Source organism: Sturnus vulgaris, chromosome 1 (genome assembly GCF_052056855.1).
Source record: "Sturnus vulgaris isolate bStuVul1 chromosome 1, bStuVul1.hap1, whole genome shotgun sequence".
In the NCBI taxonomy this organism is placed as follows: Eukaryota; Metazoa; Chordata; class Aves; order Passeriformes; family Sturnidae; genus Sturnus; species Sturnus vulgaris.
In genome coordinates, this window is record NC_142243.1 from 114,796,357 (window position 1) to 114,815,021 (window position 18,665).

Here is an 18,665-nt window from a genome sequence, read left to right on the forward strand (position 1 = left end):
TACAGTTTAATTCTTAATACTTTTAAATTTAACAAAACTGCATTTCTGTATCAATCTAACACTTTACAATACTTTTTCATAGGAGCTGCTGCTGCTGAAAGCTCTAAGGAAGCTGTGGACATAGTATGGACCTCTAGTGGCAGTGATCGTTCAGATGATGAAAATAAAACATTGACTCCAAGGTTGCACAGCAAAAAATGTGACACTTCCAAAACACAGGAATCACCTAACAGACATGATTTATTGTTAGAGGACAGAAGTAGTGAAGGTAAGTTCAAATGCAAGATTTAACAAGAAACTTTCTGTCAATTTCAGATGCTGTAATGAAAATATCCTGAGGTCATTCTAACAGAATGACATGATCCATTCCTCTTTTGGTTAGATCAATTGGAGGTTGTTTATTTTCATAAATTTCGTCTGAGTATAGAGTAAACTCCTAGTATAAATTATGTGCAAAAGATTTAAACCTTGGAGTAAAAGAACACAGTATCCTGTATCTACTGACTAGATATGGCAGACTTTGCAGATGCAGATAGCATCATCTGTGCCATGCATTTTCATTTTGGACCATGGTATTTCTTCCCTTGTCAGCTACCCTATGTGAACAGCCATGACTTCAGTTCTTAGAACTTGCTTTCTGATTCGTGGACCAGGAAATGACAGAGGGGAGAGAAATGGATTTAAAAGTGCAGCTGAAGACAAATCTTTGCTTGTATGCTCTATTACAAAATTGTTAATTGAGATGATGTACAAGTTGCATTAGAACTTGTTAAGAAGTCTTTACAACGTAAAAATAAGTCAGGTTAGCTTTCTAATACTTTAGCTAGATCTGAAATATTATAGTTAGACTGGATCCTGGATGTCTGGCAAAGCTTTCAAATACTGCTGTAAGCTGAACAAATAGATTGATTGATTGATGACATTTTGTTTCATGTGTGACACTGGTTAAATATTCTCCTTAGGTTTAAAACAAAAACTCAAAATCTTCCTCCTTTCATCCATATTTTTACCATCTATATAACACTGTCATTGACACATCTGATAGTTATCTTTTGTAATTCCTAGTCATTTTCATCTTTTTGAAAAGGAAGGACTGTTCATTTTCTAAACTGCAATCTGTTGCTGAGCAGGATTTTTCTAACCTACCATTAATATCAATCATTTGTCTGTCCCCTGCAAGTATATCCTGCAGGCTTTAATCTTCCTTTTTTTTTTTTTAAGAGACAATACACAGACATATTTTTTGCTTGTAAGATAGCAAAATTTGGTTTCTCTTTGTAATTGAAGAAACCCTGATGTGTTATGTATCTGCTTGAAGGTTACTGAGAAAATCCAATAATTGTCATGTTTTTCTTCTAAACCCAAAAACACATTGAAAGCAGTGGGGAGTAAAAGAACTGTAATTTCCCCTTTTTTTTTTTTTTTTTAAGTAACCATCATATACACTAACTTTAGCATTGTACCCAGTGTGCCTGTGTGTATGTGTGTGCATATATAGTTGTAAGTGTGGTGACAGTAGGGAAAAAGTATTTTTTAAAGAGATGTTCCCTTTCATGTGAAGTTCACTTCGAATGTCAGTACTTCAGTGTGACAAGATAAAACAAATTGTCTTGTATTTCATCAAGGAATTTATACCGTTGTCACAAGTGGCATGTAACTTGTCCCACAGCTTCAAGAGAAATCTTTGTGCTACCTGGTTGCTGATGTCTGTGTTTAAAATTTCTGATGAAGCTTCCTCATAGTCAGAAACGGAAATGCATTTGTGTGTGTAAAAGGAGGCAACACTATAGCTGTGTGTTTGTCTAGGTGACTTCAGAGTTGGAAAGGTCAATGTAGAAACCAGTAATTTAGATTACAGTAGCACTGCCAAGTACAGAAGGTACTGCCACAGTTCCATGGATATGTACAGATGCCTGGAGCATTGTGCAGGTGCCTTCTTTCTCTGCTGCCTCTCCCCTGTATGTGACTACTCCAGGTTTAGAAAAATGACATCTACAAAAGCAAAAAAAGCAACCCCCTCAAAAGCTTTCATCCCTTCCCCTTTGAATATGATTATTTATGCAAAGCACGTTGAAATTCTCTCTCAGTACCTTGTGGCATTTGGACCTAAAGTATTGTGGGGGTGCTACTGCACCTCAAGTTTCCATGCCCATCAGTAGATACTTGGAGTTACAAATGGACTTTTGGAGTTCCTTTAAATACTACAGGTCGTGAGGTTGGTGGAAAAAAAATTGTGTATTTCTGTCTGCATGTCTTTGTTTATTGCCCTTGCATTGTGGGTTTGTTTGGGGCTTTTTTATTTGTTGTTTTTTTACCTTTGTATTTTCTTATTCCTGTTTCTACTAATTTGTCCTCAACAATTCTCTTTGATGTGCTTAGAGATTTGATTTGCAGACCTGTGTATTTTGGCATGGTGTTCTAGGAGGTGACCATTTCAACTAGCTTTTTCTTCCCTCTGTGAGGGTTACCACTAATAGCAGATGTTAGTTAACACTGTTGAAGGCATTTGCTTAGAGCAGTTAATTCTGAACAAGTACACGTAGAAAATCAAACGTAGCTGGGCAAAAAAGCCCCCTAACTAAACTATGGAAAAATTAATAATAACTAATCTAAACTGAACAAATAAACTAAACTAAAAAGAACACCCTACTTACCTATGCAGTTAAATGTACTCCCTCCTTGCAGACAGTACTTTGAAATCTTTTTCATATGTATGTAATTTTTATCCTTCCTCACAGAACATTTTCGGCTAGTAGGATTTAGCTTTTATGAGACAGAAAATACTTAAACATAAAAATCAGTTGGACGTAGGTAAAAAATATTGTTGCAATTCTTCCCGAGTTCAGGATAGCTGTGGTATTACTCTGACTTTGTGCTTATAATAGATGGTGATTAAGAACTTTTTACCAATGTTCTGTTTTAGATGAATTGAAACTCATTGACTGGGAGAAGGATACTGATTCCACTGATGAGTGTGATGGGTCAGAAAAAGAGGACACCTCACTAGAGATATCAGACTCGGACTCTTGCACAAATACTAATTCTCTGCCTGTCAAAGAGGAGAACGATGAGCTTTGTAAGGTGAGAAACTGTTCTGAGTTTAAGAAAAAAAGCTGTTGTTACAATTATGGAATGTATTCGTATTTGTTTGCATTTGAATTGGGGCAGTGTGAGGATTTTGCTTTCCTTATCTTTTCAGAAGGAATTCTATACACAAGAATTTCACGGCATTTTCTTTGACTGCCAAAACCTTAAAACCAAGCAGTGCCCTCACACAAAGCTTGGTAGTGTGGTCACTGAATCGCAGGATGACTGAGGTGGAAAGGCACCTCTGGAGAGTGCCTAGTCAAACCCCTCTACTCACATCTGGGCAGCTGAAGATGGCTGTTGAGGGCTGTGTCAGGTTGTGTTTTGAGTATTTCCAAGAGCAGAGACTCCACAACTTCTCTGAGCAGCATGTGCCAGTGCTTGGTCACCTTTGCAGTAAAAGTTGTTCTTATATAAAAAATTAATTTCTTGTATTTCAATGTGTGTGCAAAAAGTCATCGGGTGGGTTTCTCACCAGAGATGATCATCTAGACTGTCTACAGTCCCTGGCTGCTTGTGACAAGTTGGTGCCCAAATTTCCTGTAGTGTGGTGGGTGAGAGACCATTTCCTATTCCTCTTTAGTACTTTGAGACTGTGACTATCTAAAAATCCAGGTAATGGGAGTAGAGCATGATGAGGTAAAGGAGTACACGCAGGACTCTGTTTTTAGTGATGAGGATTGCAGAGCTTCAGAAAGGGAAAGCAGTAAGAACTGAATCTTACCGGCTAAGATACGGCAGCTAGTTTTTTATTTTTACTGCAGAAATGTAAGTTGATTTGTAAAGAAGCATTCTGTGCCAATTATAGATCTTTATTTAGTATCTTACGGCGAACTGACCTGTGTGAAAAGACTTGATGTGATGTGAAAGTAACTTTTGGACTGGGCTGCACAGGATCACTGTCCCTGCAGGTGTTCAGACAAAGACTGGAAGTGGCGCTTGGTGCCGTGGTCTGGTTGTGGTGGGGATGTTTGTTCAGAGGTTGGATTCGATGATCTGAGAGGTCTTTTCCAGCCTTGCTGACTCTGTGATTCTGTGATTTACCCTCTCTCCGGTGCTGGGGGCTGGTGCCGCAGCAGGGAGCCCCGGCCGGCTGCGCTCCTCGCACTGTGGCGGAGAGTCCCCAGCCGGGCCGGGCACAGCGGAGCCGAGGGGCCGGGCTGTGACCCCCGAGGAGCAGCCGGGGGCGAGGGGCAGGGCTGGCCTGGCAGCCGGCAAGCACCGGCCGGAGGAGGTGCGGCTGTGGGAGCGCCGGGAGCAGCGGAGGATCCGTGCTGGAGCAGCCCGGCAGAGGGCACTGCAGGCCCGGCTACCTGAGCCGGCGGGGGCCCCGGGCAAGGCTGTTAGCGAAGCGGATTAAAGCCTTGCTGAAACTCGTCAGTGTATCGATTCTGTATTAAAATACTCGCGAGTGAGCGCGACAGGGAGTCCTGCTCACACAGGAGGGAGGGCAGCCTCCAGTTTGCCAGGAATCAGCCCCGTCGCAGGGTGCTGCTGCCCTGCGGGGGCCGGAGCTGGGACGGTGGCTCTGTCCCTGGCCCCTCACCACAAGGAGGACATGGAGGGGCTGGAGCGAGTCCAGGGAAGGACAGCGGAGCTGGGGAGGGGTCGAGCACAGGTGTAATGAGGAGCAGCTGAGAGAGCAGGGAATGTTTAGTCTGGAGAAAAGGAGGCTCGGGGAGACCTCATCACTCTCCAGAACTGCCTGAAAGGAGACTGTAGTGGGGTCCGACTCTTCTCTGGGGGACAAAAGAAATTAGTCTCAAGCGGTGCCAGGAGAGGCTCAGGTTGGACATCAGGAAGAATTTATACACAGAGTGATCAGACATTGGAAGGGGCTGCCCAGGAAGGTGGTGGAGTCCCCATCCCTGAAGGTGTTAAAGGCAAAACTGGATGTGGCACTTTGTGCTATGGTCTAGTTGAACAGTTTGGACTCGATCTTCGAGTCTTTTCCAACCTAATTGATTCTGTGGAACAGTTGATCTGGCTGTGGCAACATATGTGACCTGGCACTTGTCAGTCTCACTCTAGCATCTGTAGCTCAGAGTTCAGCAAGGGTTAGTCAAGTGTTTTCAAGTTTTGAAGAACTTATTTTATATAGCCCAAGTCCCGGGTTGCAGCATCAGAAGAGGCGGCATGGTCTGCATAAAGCTGTGAAAACAGAATTGAGATTTATGCAAGTGGTAACAGTTGTCCTGTTTTTATTACACCAGCATGACTTATCCCAGTGTACATGGAAAGTTGGATAAGTGTTATGAGACACGTTCATTTTAGTAAATGATGCTCATGAGAGGGTTTTTTGGGATGCAGCCATACTGTAATAAAAAGTTTTTTAAATCTAACCAGAATAGTTATGCTAGTACAAAAGATGTGGGTGCACTGGGAAATTGAGGTTGTCCCTACAGATTTCCTCTTCCCCCATCCCAGCTGGAGTGCCACACTGTGGGAATTTAGCTGGGTGGTCACCCTCACCAGAAAACTTTCTTCTGGGAATTCAGTGTACGCAGGAGGGTAAATCCCCAGTGATTGCTCTGTCTGCTGCAGTCTTTGTTTTGCTTTACTTGGGATATGCTGTTTTCTAAGGAAAAAACTGCAGGCAAGCTGAGAGGTTTCCAAGAGAGAATAGAAAAGCACTGTTCACTATAGGAGGTCATTTGCTGTATGAGTATTCTTTAAAAAGGGCTGTTAATTTTGTGGCCTAGTTCATGGTGAAGGAAGGGGAAAAAAAGCCAAATGTTGATATATCATCATTTTTGTGGTATTTACTAAATATCTAGATTCTAATGGAGTATGCGGATAATCAAAAGACCATGAAATTTATTTTACGCCACTTCAAAATATGCCAGATACCAAGAGGTTCTGGAGGTTTAGGATTTCTGCCAAAATATCTTTATGGTAGTATTTACTCTTGGTGAGTGTATTAGGTTCCTACTGGGAAATGTCTTCTTGCTCCCTTATATACTAATATATCTAATTTAAAAATTTCTTCTATTTGGTGATAATTAACTGCATAGAAAAGCTTCATGTGTTGTTTTGGTTGGAAGATAAGACTCTTGCTTATCTGTAGGCTGTAAAGCTGCAGTCATGACTCAGTTTATGTTCCAAGTCCCTGTGCTGTGTCTTTCCTATCAACTATCCACTTCTGATGTGTAAAGCTGCTTGATAGAGGATAATGAGGAAGGCAAGTTGAAGCCGGCCTTGTCGTAGCATCTAATTTTTGTCTTCAGAATTTTTGAAGGAAGCATATGCAAGCTATGACAGGACCATGCTTTACTTTCCTTTAGCTATTTTTAGGGGATGAGAGACTTGTTTTATGCTAGCTTTCATTTAACCTATAAGTGGTTGAATTTTTGCTTAAAATGATGCAGGACAAAGATCTGACAAGGTGATTCCAGACGGTTCTATTCTTACAGTTCTTTGACTTCCAGTTACCAGTGGTGGATACCTAGGGGAACTTTTTTCTTGGAGAACTAAAATAAAGATTAACCATTAATGTTAGTTTTTCACCATATATGTTTTCCAAAAGAGCACTATGTAATCACTTCAAAATTGAAAAACTCCATAATTTATGCACCGGTAGTGACTACTTTTTGCCAAACTTTTGTAGAGACTTTTTGTCTCATGAGCTGAAGTTGTATATTTTGTAAGAACTGCTTATCTATGAATTATTTTAAACGTATAAATATTTAAATGCTAGGAATTAAATGAAAATGTGTGCTCCTATAGGTAAATTCCTCTCTCCTTCCATACTACCTCTGAAACTGGGAACTTTCTCTGGCCCTGTGCACTGAGTAGCATCATCTTCCCTACTTGAACCCTTCCTCAAAACACTTAATCCCTTAAAGTAGGCCAGCATTTGTATGGAGTATATAATTTTGGTATCTTGCAAGAGTCTGGTCTTTTCTTTGTGCCCTCTCTGGTAAGTCCACTTTATCAGTTTCTGATGGGTAGCCAGATGTGCTTGCTTTACATGGGGACCAAGTGAGGTTATGCCAGAATGGTGTGAGGAATTAGTCTTGGGTGTTTGCTGTGTAGTATGAATAAATCTTAACTGGTTACAGCAGATCCTCTTTATTGCACAGCACACTAATAAGTGCAGTAGACACTTGTCTGCTGATCTTCTGGTTTGGGTGAAAATTCATCAGAAAGTCACATGGTTAAGAGCTTGTTCCCTTTGAATATTAGAACCATAGAATGGTTTGGCTTGGAAGGAAAATTAAAGATCATCCAGTTCCAGACCCTGACATGGGCATCACCTTTCACTAGACCAGGTTGCTCAAAGCTCCATCCAACCTGGCCTTGGATAGTTCCAGAGGTGGTGCATCCACAACTTCTCTAGGAAACTTTCTCCAGTGTCTCACCACCCTCAGAGTAAAGATTTTCTCCCTAATATCTAATCTAGAGGTGCCCTGATTCAATTTAAAGCCATTCCCCCTTGCCCTATTGCTACAAGACTTTCTAAGAAGTCCCTTTCCAGCTCTCTCAGAGGCACCTGGTAGGGACTGGAATATATATAGTGTGGCATTATCCCCAAATTATTATACCGAATGAAGACAGACAACTGAAAAAGAGATTTGCCATGTGTTATGTGTTTCAAAACTCTTTAAGAAATCCCTACCACATTCTCAGCTCTCTATTGTGCTGCACTCTATGTGCCCTGACAGTGGGCGATCTGATGTGATACTGAATAATGTGCAAAAATTATTTTAATATTGTGCAAAAGGTTTTTTTTTTTTGGGTTTTCCCGGAGTGAAGAACACACTATTTTAGAAGTCCTTCCTGCGTGGATATATGTAGGTCCATGTCTTTTACCCGAGGCCTTCTCATCTTTCAAATTTAGGTTCATTCTGTTGTTAGTCCATGAATTTATTACTGTCTTAACCTGGCTCTTAAAAAATAAAAAAGCCCTCGAAACAAATTTTGTCCTTCTGTGGCATTACACGGAGGGGTATTCAACATACTTCATGAAAGTCTAAAGAGGTCACTTAAAAGATAAGCAGGCCAAGATTTGCTGTTATTTCTGGACTTACTTTTGTGTCCTGGCTTTCTTGATCCATTATACTGGTAATTATAACTAACATTGACTTGGTAATTAGAATTGAGTCTAGAACTATTGTTGTGTAACAGAATTTAAAACAGGTTATCTCAAGGTAGGGAATCATTATTATGGCAAATGGAATTTGTGTCATCCTGTCAGACTGATGACTTACCGTGGATAAAGGGTGATGATATAACTGTGTTATTGCAAGCACTTACTTTTGTCAGCTCATTATTGAGGGAAGTGTATTAGAATATATAAAAAATACCCACAAGCTTACATTTTTTTCTAAATATGTAATTTATTGAATAATTCAGATTAGAAACAATTTCCAGATTTGTACAGTTCAACCTGCACAAGACAATCTCAGATACAAGGTCAGACAAGGTTACTTAGGGCTTTATCTAGTTGGATCCTGGAAAACTTGAAGGATGAAGACAGCATAACCTGTCTGGGCATTATCCTTCTCCCTTCCCTGTCTCTCTCTTCCTTGTCTTTTCAAAAACAGGAACACTACTTTTCTGGATAGGATTGGGCTCTTCAGCTGGGCCTTTTAGGCAAGACTTGCAGGTCACCAGATTGCAAGTCCGAGTGGTACAGAAACAGACACCTTTTGCATTCAAGCCTGCAAGGTGAAAGAATTTTTATACCTGAATGACCAGACAAAATTGAACCTGTGCTCTATCTGCTTTCTGCTGCATCCTGGCTGCAGGCATGTCTCTACATCTGCTGATACAGGAATCAAGCCTTGAAGCTTTTTTCCTTAGTCACAGACAATATTTCCCCTCTCAACTTTGTTTCCATTATTTGGTCGGATTATCAGAATAGGAAACAGGATGTTTCTGGGTGTGCTGTAGCTCTTTATAACTAACTCTTTTTTCAGTCATAATTAAGCAATGGCCCCATTAAGTTTAAAACAGGACTGATGACACTAGTTCAGCTAATACCTAAGTGGCTCAGATATTCCTTGCTTTGATAGTTTAAATTATCTTGGGAGTATTTTTCTTTGTAATTCCAGGACACAGAGGTCCAAATGTCAGTGTGGCTGAACCCTCCTCAAGGACACAGTTATATGTGCATCTTGATACATGTTATGTGTATTTTTGGTGGTGTATTAATGCCTAAAGTCCATGATACCCATTTTGAAGGAAGTATCTTTGATCACAGTTTTCATACATATAGGTGCTTTTGTAGGTGATCTACAGTGTCACTGAGGTAGCTGTGCTTTGTGCCTAGTTTGTGAAATTCCTAGATGACTTTTTAACTAAGTTCAGCAGAGACTCTGGTGTACCGCATTCTGGATGTATGAAATCTGATGGATCACAGCACCTATGACTGTGACATAAACAGACTTTAGACCTTGCTGCCTTGAGCTGTCATTCCCAGAGTGTATTTTTATGTTGTTTGAAGCACCAGGCTGTGTGTGAATGCTAATCCAACCCTTCTGATTTGTTTAACTTAAGGCTTCAGCTGAGCCCCATATTCTTTCTTACACAGCTCTGGAGAGCAACAACTTTAAGTGCAGCTGACAGCATTGCTGTCTTGGCATCCATGTATTGAATGCCCCTCTCTTTGTGGTCTTCCCACATCCTCCCTAAGTCTGCCTGGTGTTTTAAACAAGATTCAGGAGGCCTGTGTTAGCTTTCCTGCAGCTGCATGCCACGCAAGGCATCTGCATTTCCTCAGGTCTGGCACCTCTCTGGAGCATGGCTCTTGACAGTACCACAGAGGATCTTCAGGAGTAACAGGGAGCAGCAAAGCAGTATATGTTTTGCCCTGTCAGGGCCCTGACCTCCATCTAAAGACATGAAGCAAAGAAAGAGGGTCTCCTCTGTCTCCTGTTGTAGCTTGCCTGCTGCTGCAGCAGAGGAGGCTACAGGGATGAGCAGACCATGCACTGCTGGGAGTCCAGTGCTCTCCTTTGAAAGGAGAGAGAGGATAAAACCAGAGGAATGAACAACATTAATAAGAAGTTTTAAAGGCTTTTGTCTTGCTGGTTTACTCACCTCTGATGAGGCTTTCTGTTGTTTGCTATTATGTGGATAATTTGCTAAAAGTTTTGCACTCTGCAAAGAGTTGTGAGCGTAGTGAAAAAGCTGCTGAGTTTTGATTTGTCTGACTTTATATTCCAAACTGTGTCAGGAGTGTTCAGGATTAATTGGAGGAGAGATTGATTTGAATTTGTTGGAAATTCTTTTTGAAGAAATGGTAGAAGAGAACTTCAGTGGGATACGTAGGACCAGTCTTAATAATTTCTCTTTCTTATAAATGTGCTTTCTAAATACTGTAGTTCTGGAAGGAGACCTGAACAGAGTAGATTGGCTAATGGCTTGAATTCTCTAAAAGCCTTTGGTTCAGTCTTTCTTGTGGGTTATCATGGTGTTTTAAAAATAATTTTATGGTCTTTTAATGGCTGCTTCTGTCACCCATTTTGTTAGTTTGTAGTGTCAGGAGAGTGACCTAATTTATTGGGGAAAGTGAAATTCTCTTTTACTATCAAGGATGTTTGTTGCAATCAGTTGTGGAAAGAATAAAGCATTGCATGTCATTTCAAGGTTCCTAGTGCAGTTTCAGCTTCCAACTTTTCACAAATGAATCTTAGCTGGTGTTGAGGTTTGTGGCAGCAGCATAAGAAAGGCATGCATATGTCTGTCTCAAAAGAAATGCATGTGTAAGACTGCCTATAAAATGGCTTTTAAGCAAAAATAAGACACCTAAATGCACAAGGTCATCCAGTTCTTAGTAGAACAAGTAAAGCATGAAGTGTACCAAAATCATCCAACTATCCTTGTATTTAGGCTTCCTCTTCTAATGAGTTCTTTGTCAATTTTCACCAAAACATACAAGTTCCTTTTGTAGTAAGGGTTCGTGTGTAGCAGCTCTTAGTAGAATCTACTGCATTGTGAAGATCTATAAGTAAATTTAGAATATCTTGGAAAACACAGGAACATCAAAGTTTTGAAAGAATTCTAAACTAACCTTAGGGTTATTAAAACCCCCTGAGGTTTTTCCAGTGTATTTTTCTTTAATGGATGAAGCTCCCTCCATATCTATATATAGAAGAAGGCAGTTATGTGGGGTTTTGTTTTGTGGTTGATTTGGTGGGGGAGGTTTGAGTCGTGGCACTGTATCTTTAGCTTGTAAAGAATGCAGTTCGATGGTAAGGTATGGGGAACAGGACTTTTGTTCCTGGCTCCCATTGCAGTGTGGAAGTGTGTTGGATAGATAAAAGAGGAATAAAGGGGGGCAGAACAAATGCAATAAAACTGAGAATAGGTATAATAGAATTTGAGAAATCTGGAGGTATGGAATGTTGTTGGGTGAGGGGTTGACTTTCTTGGGAACAATAAGAAGGGACTAGGATGGTATGAAAATGTAATGCTTCTCATATCCAGTTTGTCAGGGTCTGTGTCATGTTCTGTGATAAGCAGTTTCTATACAAACGTCTGAATCATCTGTAGATGACAATTCAGATTTACAGTTCTTTTGTTATCAGGACACTCATGTTCCAGACTAACAACCCTGGTGACTGATTAACCCTTTCTGTGGAGATGATCTCTAACTCCATAACTGTAATATGTTAAAGTATGTCTAGGAGGATTTTGCCTGTTCTGTGGGAATCTGTTAGCACATTCTTGTGTACAGGCCTGCTGCTCCATCCCTTTTTATTCCCTTTAGGATAATGTTACTTGCCTTCAGACGGGGCAACAGCCTTGACTACCTGCCGGTTTTATCTTTGTCCTCAATCTCTCTGGAAATATGCTATGAAATTGTTACTTCATAGGATATCTTTCCCACTACTCACAACTTCAGCTGAGCTTTGTTATTCCAGCTTCCTGGACACATGGAGAAGCTGTTGCACATGGCTGTTGATTCACTGCTCAGTCCCAGCACAGTGGCATTCTTTTTTACTCAGTCCCAGTCGTTCTCCTCCCACTCTGTCTCCTCAGCACAGTTACTATTTCATTCTCTTGTCCCCATTCACCTTCACCTGGCCATTGTTTGGTGTCAGTTCATTGGCTCTGTCTTGCCTAATACAATATCATAGTCCTGTACCACCAAGTACTCTCATCTGGTTGCAACTCTTTAGAAACACTGATTGCGGCAAACTTGTTGCTGTTTTGCAGACACCTTGATACCTTCCTGTGCATGGGAAAGAGAATGTTAAATCTAAAAGTAAGAAAACCAGACTAGAACTGTCTGCTTGTGAAGGCAGGCATGATGGGCAGAGCAGCTTAATACTGACCTAAATTGTTGTGTATGAGAGAGGTTGAGGATTGTTCTGGGTTTTAAACACTCTGAAAGGCTGCTAAAAACACCACAACTTGAAGAATCCCTTAAGCTCACACACACACACTGTGCTTATGGATAGTAGTTTTGGCCTTTCCATTCATAAGGAAAAAGGTGCAGTGGAACTCAAAGCTTCGAGCAAGTTGGTAGGATCAAAAAGTTCTAGAGAATAGAAATCTTCAACCTTATAAAGAGGTTGCTGTGGAGAGGGAATGCCTCATAAATAGATAAGAAGTAAACCAAGTGACTGAGTACTGTCTTGTGCTAGGAGGCATCAAGTGAAACTAGCAGGTTGATTCAACATTAAAACAGAGTTGATTCATCCCACCGTATGAGCTGCTGAACTCCTTGTCACAGAATGACACAGATGCTGAAAGATTACATGGGTTCAAGACTAACTGGACAAACTCAAAGAAGACAAGACAAATCTATTAAGAATTAAATACAAAGATCTTGCCTCTAGTTGTAGCCACAAACTGGAATCAGGAAGATTCTTCTGTGGCAGTACTGCTGCATGCTTGTCCTGTTTTAAACTCTTCCCTAAACATCTGATATTAATCATAGTTGGAGACAAAAGTAAGGGGGTAGCATGATCTTTGGTAGACTCCCCTACTGCTATTCCCATATTTGTGTGCTGTGGGCTTTTCAGCGTGTATGAATTTTGTCCTTTTTACCATCACCACCCTCAGTGCTTCCTTTGCAGAGCAACTGAGATGTCACATACCAAAAGACAATGTTGCAAATAAGTCTCCACTTGGTCAGTGCAGTGGATACCCTTTGTAGCTGTAGCTCTCTACCACCTGCTGCTCTGTGTGGCTTCTGCAGGGTGTTCTTTCACATAGCCTAGTTTATGCTTACCTCATGTTTTTAATAAAGCTTTCTGTACAGACATAGGGAAGGAGAGAAGCTTTTGAGACAGCATAGATTTTTGTAGAGGGGGATGGCTCCAGCCAGACTTGTCTAGAGAAGAGTTTAGCTTCCCTGGAGTAAGCTTCACAGACTTAAATGTCTTTGATTTGCTTGATTAGGTGTGGGAGAAGTGCAAAGGTAAGTCTGGACATTTTTATGTGGGTTTTTTGTTGTTGTTGTTTTAAATTTAGATCTTTAAATTTTATTACTAACTGGAAAAGCTCTATGTTGGGTTTTTTTTAAAGATAAGCATTTGTTGATGTACGTTGAGGCATAATGAAAGTAAAAAAAAATAATTGGTTTTGCCAAGTGGTGAATCTGGTTATGTTCCAATAATAATGTGATTTGTCTGTAATATGAAGCACTTCAGAATCTTTTAGAATTGGAAAGCAGTGTAACTACTTGTATAAAAAGAATAAATAAATAAATACCCCAGTCTAATAATGCATTATCTGTTTAAAGGTAGAATATGAAAAAAGACCTTTTTGTTTGTGACAGATAAAGCATCATATTGCCTTTTGGCAAGTTCTTTGCAGACTTGTACAGAGAAAATAATTGATATTATGGGCAGTAATGTAACAGTTTTACATAGCTTCTTGTAAAAACAGATTATATGGCTGTATACCAGGACACTTTACAGAAGCTTTGACTTACTCGTTCCTCCTTTATGGAACTCAACAGATTAATCCTTATAATGTGAGATATTTGTGGTGTGTTGGAAGGATGTAAGAGTTTTTGTATGGTGTTTGCTGAAGCACCTTTTCGGACTAAGAAGCTGTCATCAGCCTCAGTCTGTAGTAATTGGAGAAGAAGAAGAGAAAGAGAGATTTTCTCTTGAATGGTTTATGGGTGGAATGATTGATTAAAAGACATCAGGTTAAGTAGACTTTTTGAAGGGTACAAATTTAGGACGAGGAGATAAAATAGGACATAATTGCTGTTCTCGTGGCTAAAAAGCAATGAGCCGGACAATAGATACGACTGTCAGTTTGAACAACAATGAAACCAATGTTTTTACATGAAACAAGTCTGAAACAAGTGCTAGGAGGGTGACTATTCCCCTCTACTTTGTAACCTTTATATGCACTTGAGTCTCGTTTTCCTATGCAAACAGTAGAGCTAGGCTTGTTCCTTACATTATTTTTGACTTGTGACTTACATTACTTGCGATTTAAAGATTCTGTGATGCTTTTCTCATCTGAAAAAAACATTTCATTGTTAAAAACTTTCCACTAACAACAGCAGTTGTGGAGGGAAAAGGTAGTTAAGCGGGCATCGGAACAGGGCAGAGAATTCTTTTCTTTCTTTCTGAATGGCTTTATAATTTTAGATAAATGATATCCATACATATTGATGACTTCTCTAATCAACTCAGAGGAAAAATCTATGGTAAAACCTCTGGTTTGGTTTCTTCAGTGTTAAAACAAAAAAAGAAGAAAGAACCTGAATGTATCACTCTTGTTGATGATGAAGATGCTGAGTTGATTCACCACTTTAACAACTCTAACTTAAAAATATTTCACATATCTCCTTAGTGGATCATCCTTGTGGATGCCGAGTATAAATTTTTAAGTTATCATAGTTCATTTTGTTGGGAGGTAAGTGTAAGAAATAATAATTTGGGACATAATGAAAGTAAATAATGGAAATATAATGGAAAGGAAAACTAGGATATAATTTTATATAGGATTGGAAGGCAACTTCTATGCCACACTTCCGTGGTACAGCTCACTTTTTGAAGGCAAGAATGACAATAACATTTGAGGGGGAGGAGTTGCACTAGGTTATTATAAAGTACCGAACATAATTTTTTGTTGTGTGTATTACTTTGCAGTTACTTTGATCATTTCTGCACTTTTAATGCAGAAGTTGCTTGTGACTTCAAAAATTTGTTTGTGAAGGACCAAAACTTTTTACATCATCTGCATGTGAGTTGCAGAGATTTCAAATACTAGTTAGCTGTTAATTGTCATCAATTAATTTTTAAATATTTTGGAAAGTAGTGGTGGAAGTTTTCCCTCTGCCTTGCATGCTCCAGACACTCTGAACAGTCAGAAGCAATAATGTAGATAATAATCATTCGCCTTTGACACAGTCATGATCCTTGTCGTCATCACAGAGCCGAAAAAATAAGACTGCTGGTGATATAATGTGTGATGGTTTATTTTTACATTTTGAGCAGGGTGGGATGATTTAAGAGACCACTGAATGCTAATTTCTGTTGCTTTGTTACCATGCATTTTGAATGGAAGAACAGCAAATGGATTTAATTTTTGTAAGACTTGCAGGCAGTAATTGTAAGAATTCTCCATCTGCTTATGAGCAGCACTAGCTCTGTTTTTGAAAAGAAGGAAGATTCTTGTGTTTTCCTGATCTGGAATGAACTGGAATGAATGAATGAAATGTTATGAAGGAGATCCCCGAGTGTTGGTAGTATTGTAAGGTTGAACTGCAAGAAAAATATCTTTCAATGTATTTTTTTGATCAGCACTGTGACTCTTTAAAAATACACTTCATTACTTAGGCTCATTATCTGCCACAAATTCATTGAACAGAGGTTGCCACTTCCTTTTGTACATTTTGGTACAGTTCTCAGCATAACATTCATTATCTTTTCTGAGACTTCTTTAGATGTTGCAGCAATAATAAACCACAATGACTTAATCAGAAATCTATGGCTGGTGACCCACCTGCAGTCCATTCCAGTAACTTTCTTTGCTGACATTAAAAACGCTAAATAAAATCTAAGAAATTATATAATATTACCAGAGTTCTGCGGAATTTGGTTTAAAAGCGTTTGGACTTTTTTTCTGGAGAAAATTCTAATTACCCACTAATTCAAGTGTTGCTCCCTTGGGAAGTTCTGGAGTTGCAGGTCACCTCACTCCTCAGGAGTGTATCAGGGAAGCATTCACTTGCTTTGTTCTTCTTTGCTTTTTGCACTTCACATGGGCCACTGTCTCAGATAGGATGCTGAGTTCAACAAGTCTCTGGCCTGACTTGTTCTTGCTGTTCTCACTTGGTTTCCTTCATCTCCACAATTTTTTAATTGCTGCTTTATTGTGTTTAAGTCCTCAGCTTCCAGAGCCTTGTTAACATGTTATCTTATGTGGCATTATGCCAGTGTTGATGGGATTAAAGCAAAAGGAAGCCCTGGTTTGCTGCTTGCATCTAAAATGAGCAGCAAATCTGATCAGTTATTTCTCTTTAGTGAAACTGATGCTTTGTACCTGGTGCTTCAGTCTCTCTGGCAGGCGTTAGTTCCAGTTTCTGCAGTTTCTAGCAAGAATAGTGTTTTAATTTCTGCTACGTGAAACTAGACTAATTGCATGTGTAGAAATCTAAATAAACAATGCTGGAAAAAGTTACAAAGGAATTCTTTTGTTTGTCTTTATGAGCTTAACTATGTAGTGTTGGAAAGAGAGGAAACTGTATTGTGGAAAATCAATACTTGCTAAAACTCTGAAAGACCACACAGAGGGCAAACTAAGGCAAACTAGTCCATAATGAAGCAGAATCATAAGATTAAAGTGAAGGAGGTGATAATTATGGAGATAAATTAAATGTTAAGTTGATGTCCTCAGTCTTAATTTCATCCTTACAAATTGTTAATTCTTTAAGTAAAATGTGAGTACAAATCTGTTTTAATACTGTGAAACTCTGTAGAATCCAGAAGCCTGATGGGTTGTATCACATTATTTCTGTGGTTAAAATGTGGTCACTACTCCAGGTGTGTATGTTTTTAGAAAAATACCTCAACCTGCACTAGCTTTTGAAAAAGAAAACACACACATACACCCATCAGCCATAAGCTGTAATTGGTAAAAATATAAACAAGCGTCTAGAAATATGTTGCCATATGTAGCTGGCAAGGAGCATCACCTCCTTTCCTGGAAACAGTAATTACTTCTATTTAATAAATTGAAAGGTCTTGAGTTTTGTATGCATAGTCGGGTGCAATTTGTTTGTCTCTGTCTGTATTTATTGTAACCACAGATCACAAAAGTCCTGGTGTGTTGCCCTGTAGGTACTTGACATTTTTTCTTTTCATTCATTTTCTGTGCATTTAATCTGGTAATAAGTCGTTTCCAGACGAAAGTGTTGTGAGGACTGACAGATTGGGTGTTGTAAAAAAGCAATAAAAATAAAATGCTTTGAGTTTAAATGCAGAAGCTGAAATGCAACACCAGCCTAATTGTGGCATTATCCTGGGTTTACTCACCTATGGATTTGATTGTAATCTGTCATGTGCTGCTGCACTTCCTGCTGCTCTGAAGTCATATTTTTGTGTTGCTTCTGCACTTAACGACTCACTCTTCTAATGGATATGTCCTAGATTCTTTTCTCTGACCCTCCAAATGGGTATTTTAGCTATGTTTAAAAAGGGGTGAAGAGAAAGTAGGCAAACGTGTTAGATTGTCAGGTTCTGCAACATTACAGACAATAAGTGCACTTTGCTTTATTAGCAAATGACCCAACTCTCAAATTAGTAACTTGGCACGCTAACGGAGCTACATGATATTTCTGTACTTTTTCAGTATCTGAGTCTTACTTACACTTGTTTTTAAGGAGGATAAAGCATCTGATAAAGCTGTCCATCATTTAAAATTACAGTGTTGTATTTAAGAAAATGAAAGTATCCCTCTTGCCTGCATTTTTTTCCTACCTGGGAGGTATATAACTAGCTGTAGTTGTGTGCACTTGTGGTTGCTTTCATATGTACATAGTTGAATGTGGTTAGAGATGGCTCGGGATTCAGCTGTGCTTTGAAAATGGGATTTTACCATTAAACTTGTGGATAGGTGGGGTTTTCTTTTGTACGTTAAATAAGAACATAACATGCTTCAGTTGAAAGTTTTAATTCAAACAGCATATACTAAAGTCAGGGAATACATTTTGGTCCTGGTGCAACTAATTGCATGCAATCACTTGAGATTCCCTAAACTGCAAATGAAAATATGACAGAACTTCATGTTCCAGAGAGATGAGGTGGTTTAGGAGAGAGAGAGAGGGGCAATGGATGGCCTTGCTGGCTTTTGTAGTCAGCTACAAAACATGAGGACTTGTTGCTTTATCTTTTAATTGTTAGAGATCCCCAACATTTTTTTTTCTTATCCCATTCACAGATTTGAAGGGTGTAAGAACAAATGATTTTATTGAATACACACTTTAATAATACAGTAAAAAAATTAATCTCACCCTTTTTGAGTGAACAATCTTGCTCATTTGCTTAGAGGCTTTAAACCACACTGGGTGTCAGGAAGACAAGTAGCCTGCGTGATTGCGGTAAGTGTGTCACATCCTGCCCTCAACTTTGCCCTCCTTGGAGGCTCTGGCAGTC

At 39.5% G+C, this 18,665-nt stretch overlaps 1 protein-coding gene across 3 annotated transcripts in view; it reads left to right on the forward strand.

Moving 5' to 3' along the window:
- Positions 1–18,665, forward strand: part of SPIDR (scaffold protein involved in DNA repair) — a 193,852-nt gene that overhangs the window by 9,429 nt on the left and 165,758 nt on the right. For all 3 annotated transcript variants that reach the window (XR_015807293.1, XM_014874307.2, XM_088174758.1), the window contains exons 4-5: positions 83–268; positions 2,924–3,081. Coding sequence is in view for 2 of the 3 variants with exons in the window: in XM_014874307.2 (XP_014729793.2) it covers positions 83–268; positions 2,924–3,081 (344 nt within the window). In the remaining variant the exon portion in view is untranslated. The remainder of the gene's footprint in view (positions 1–82; positions 269–2,923; positions 3,082–18,665) is intronic.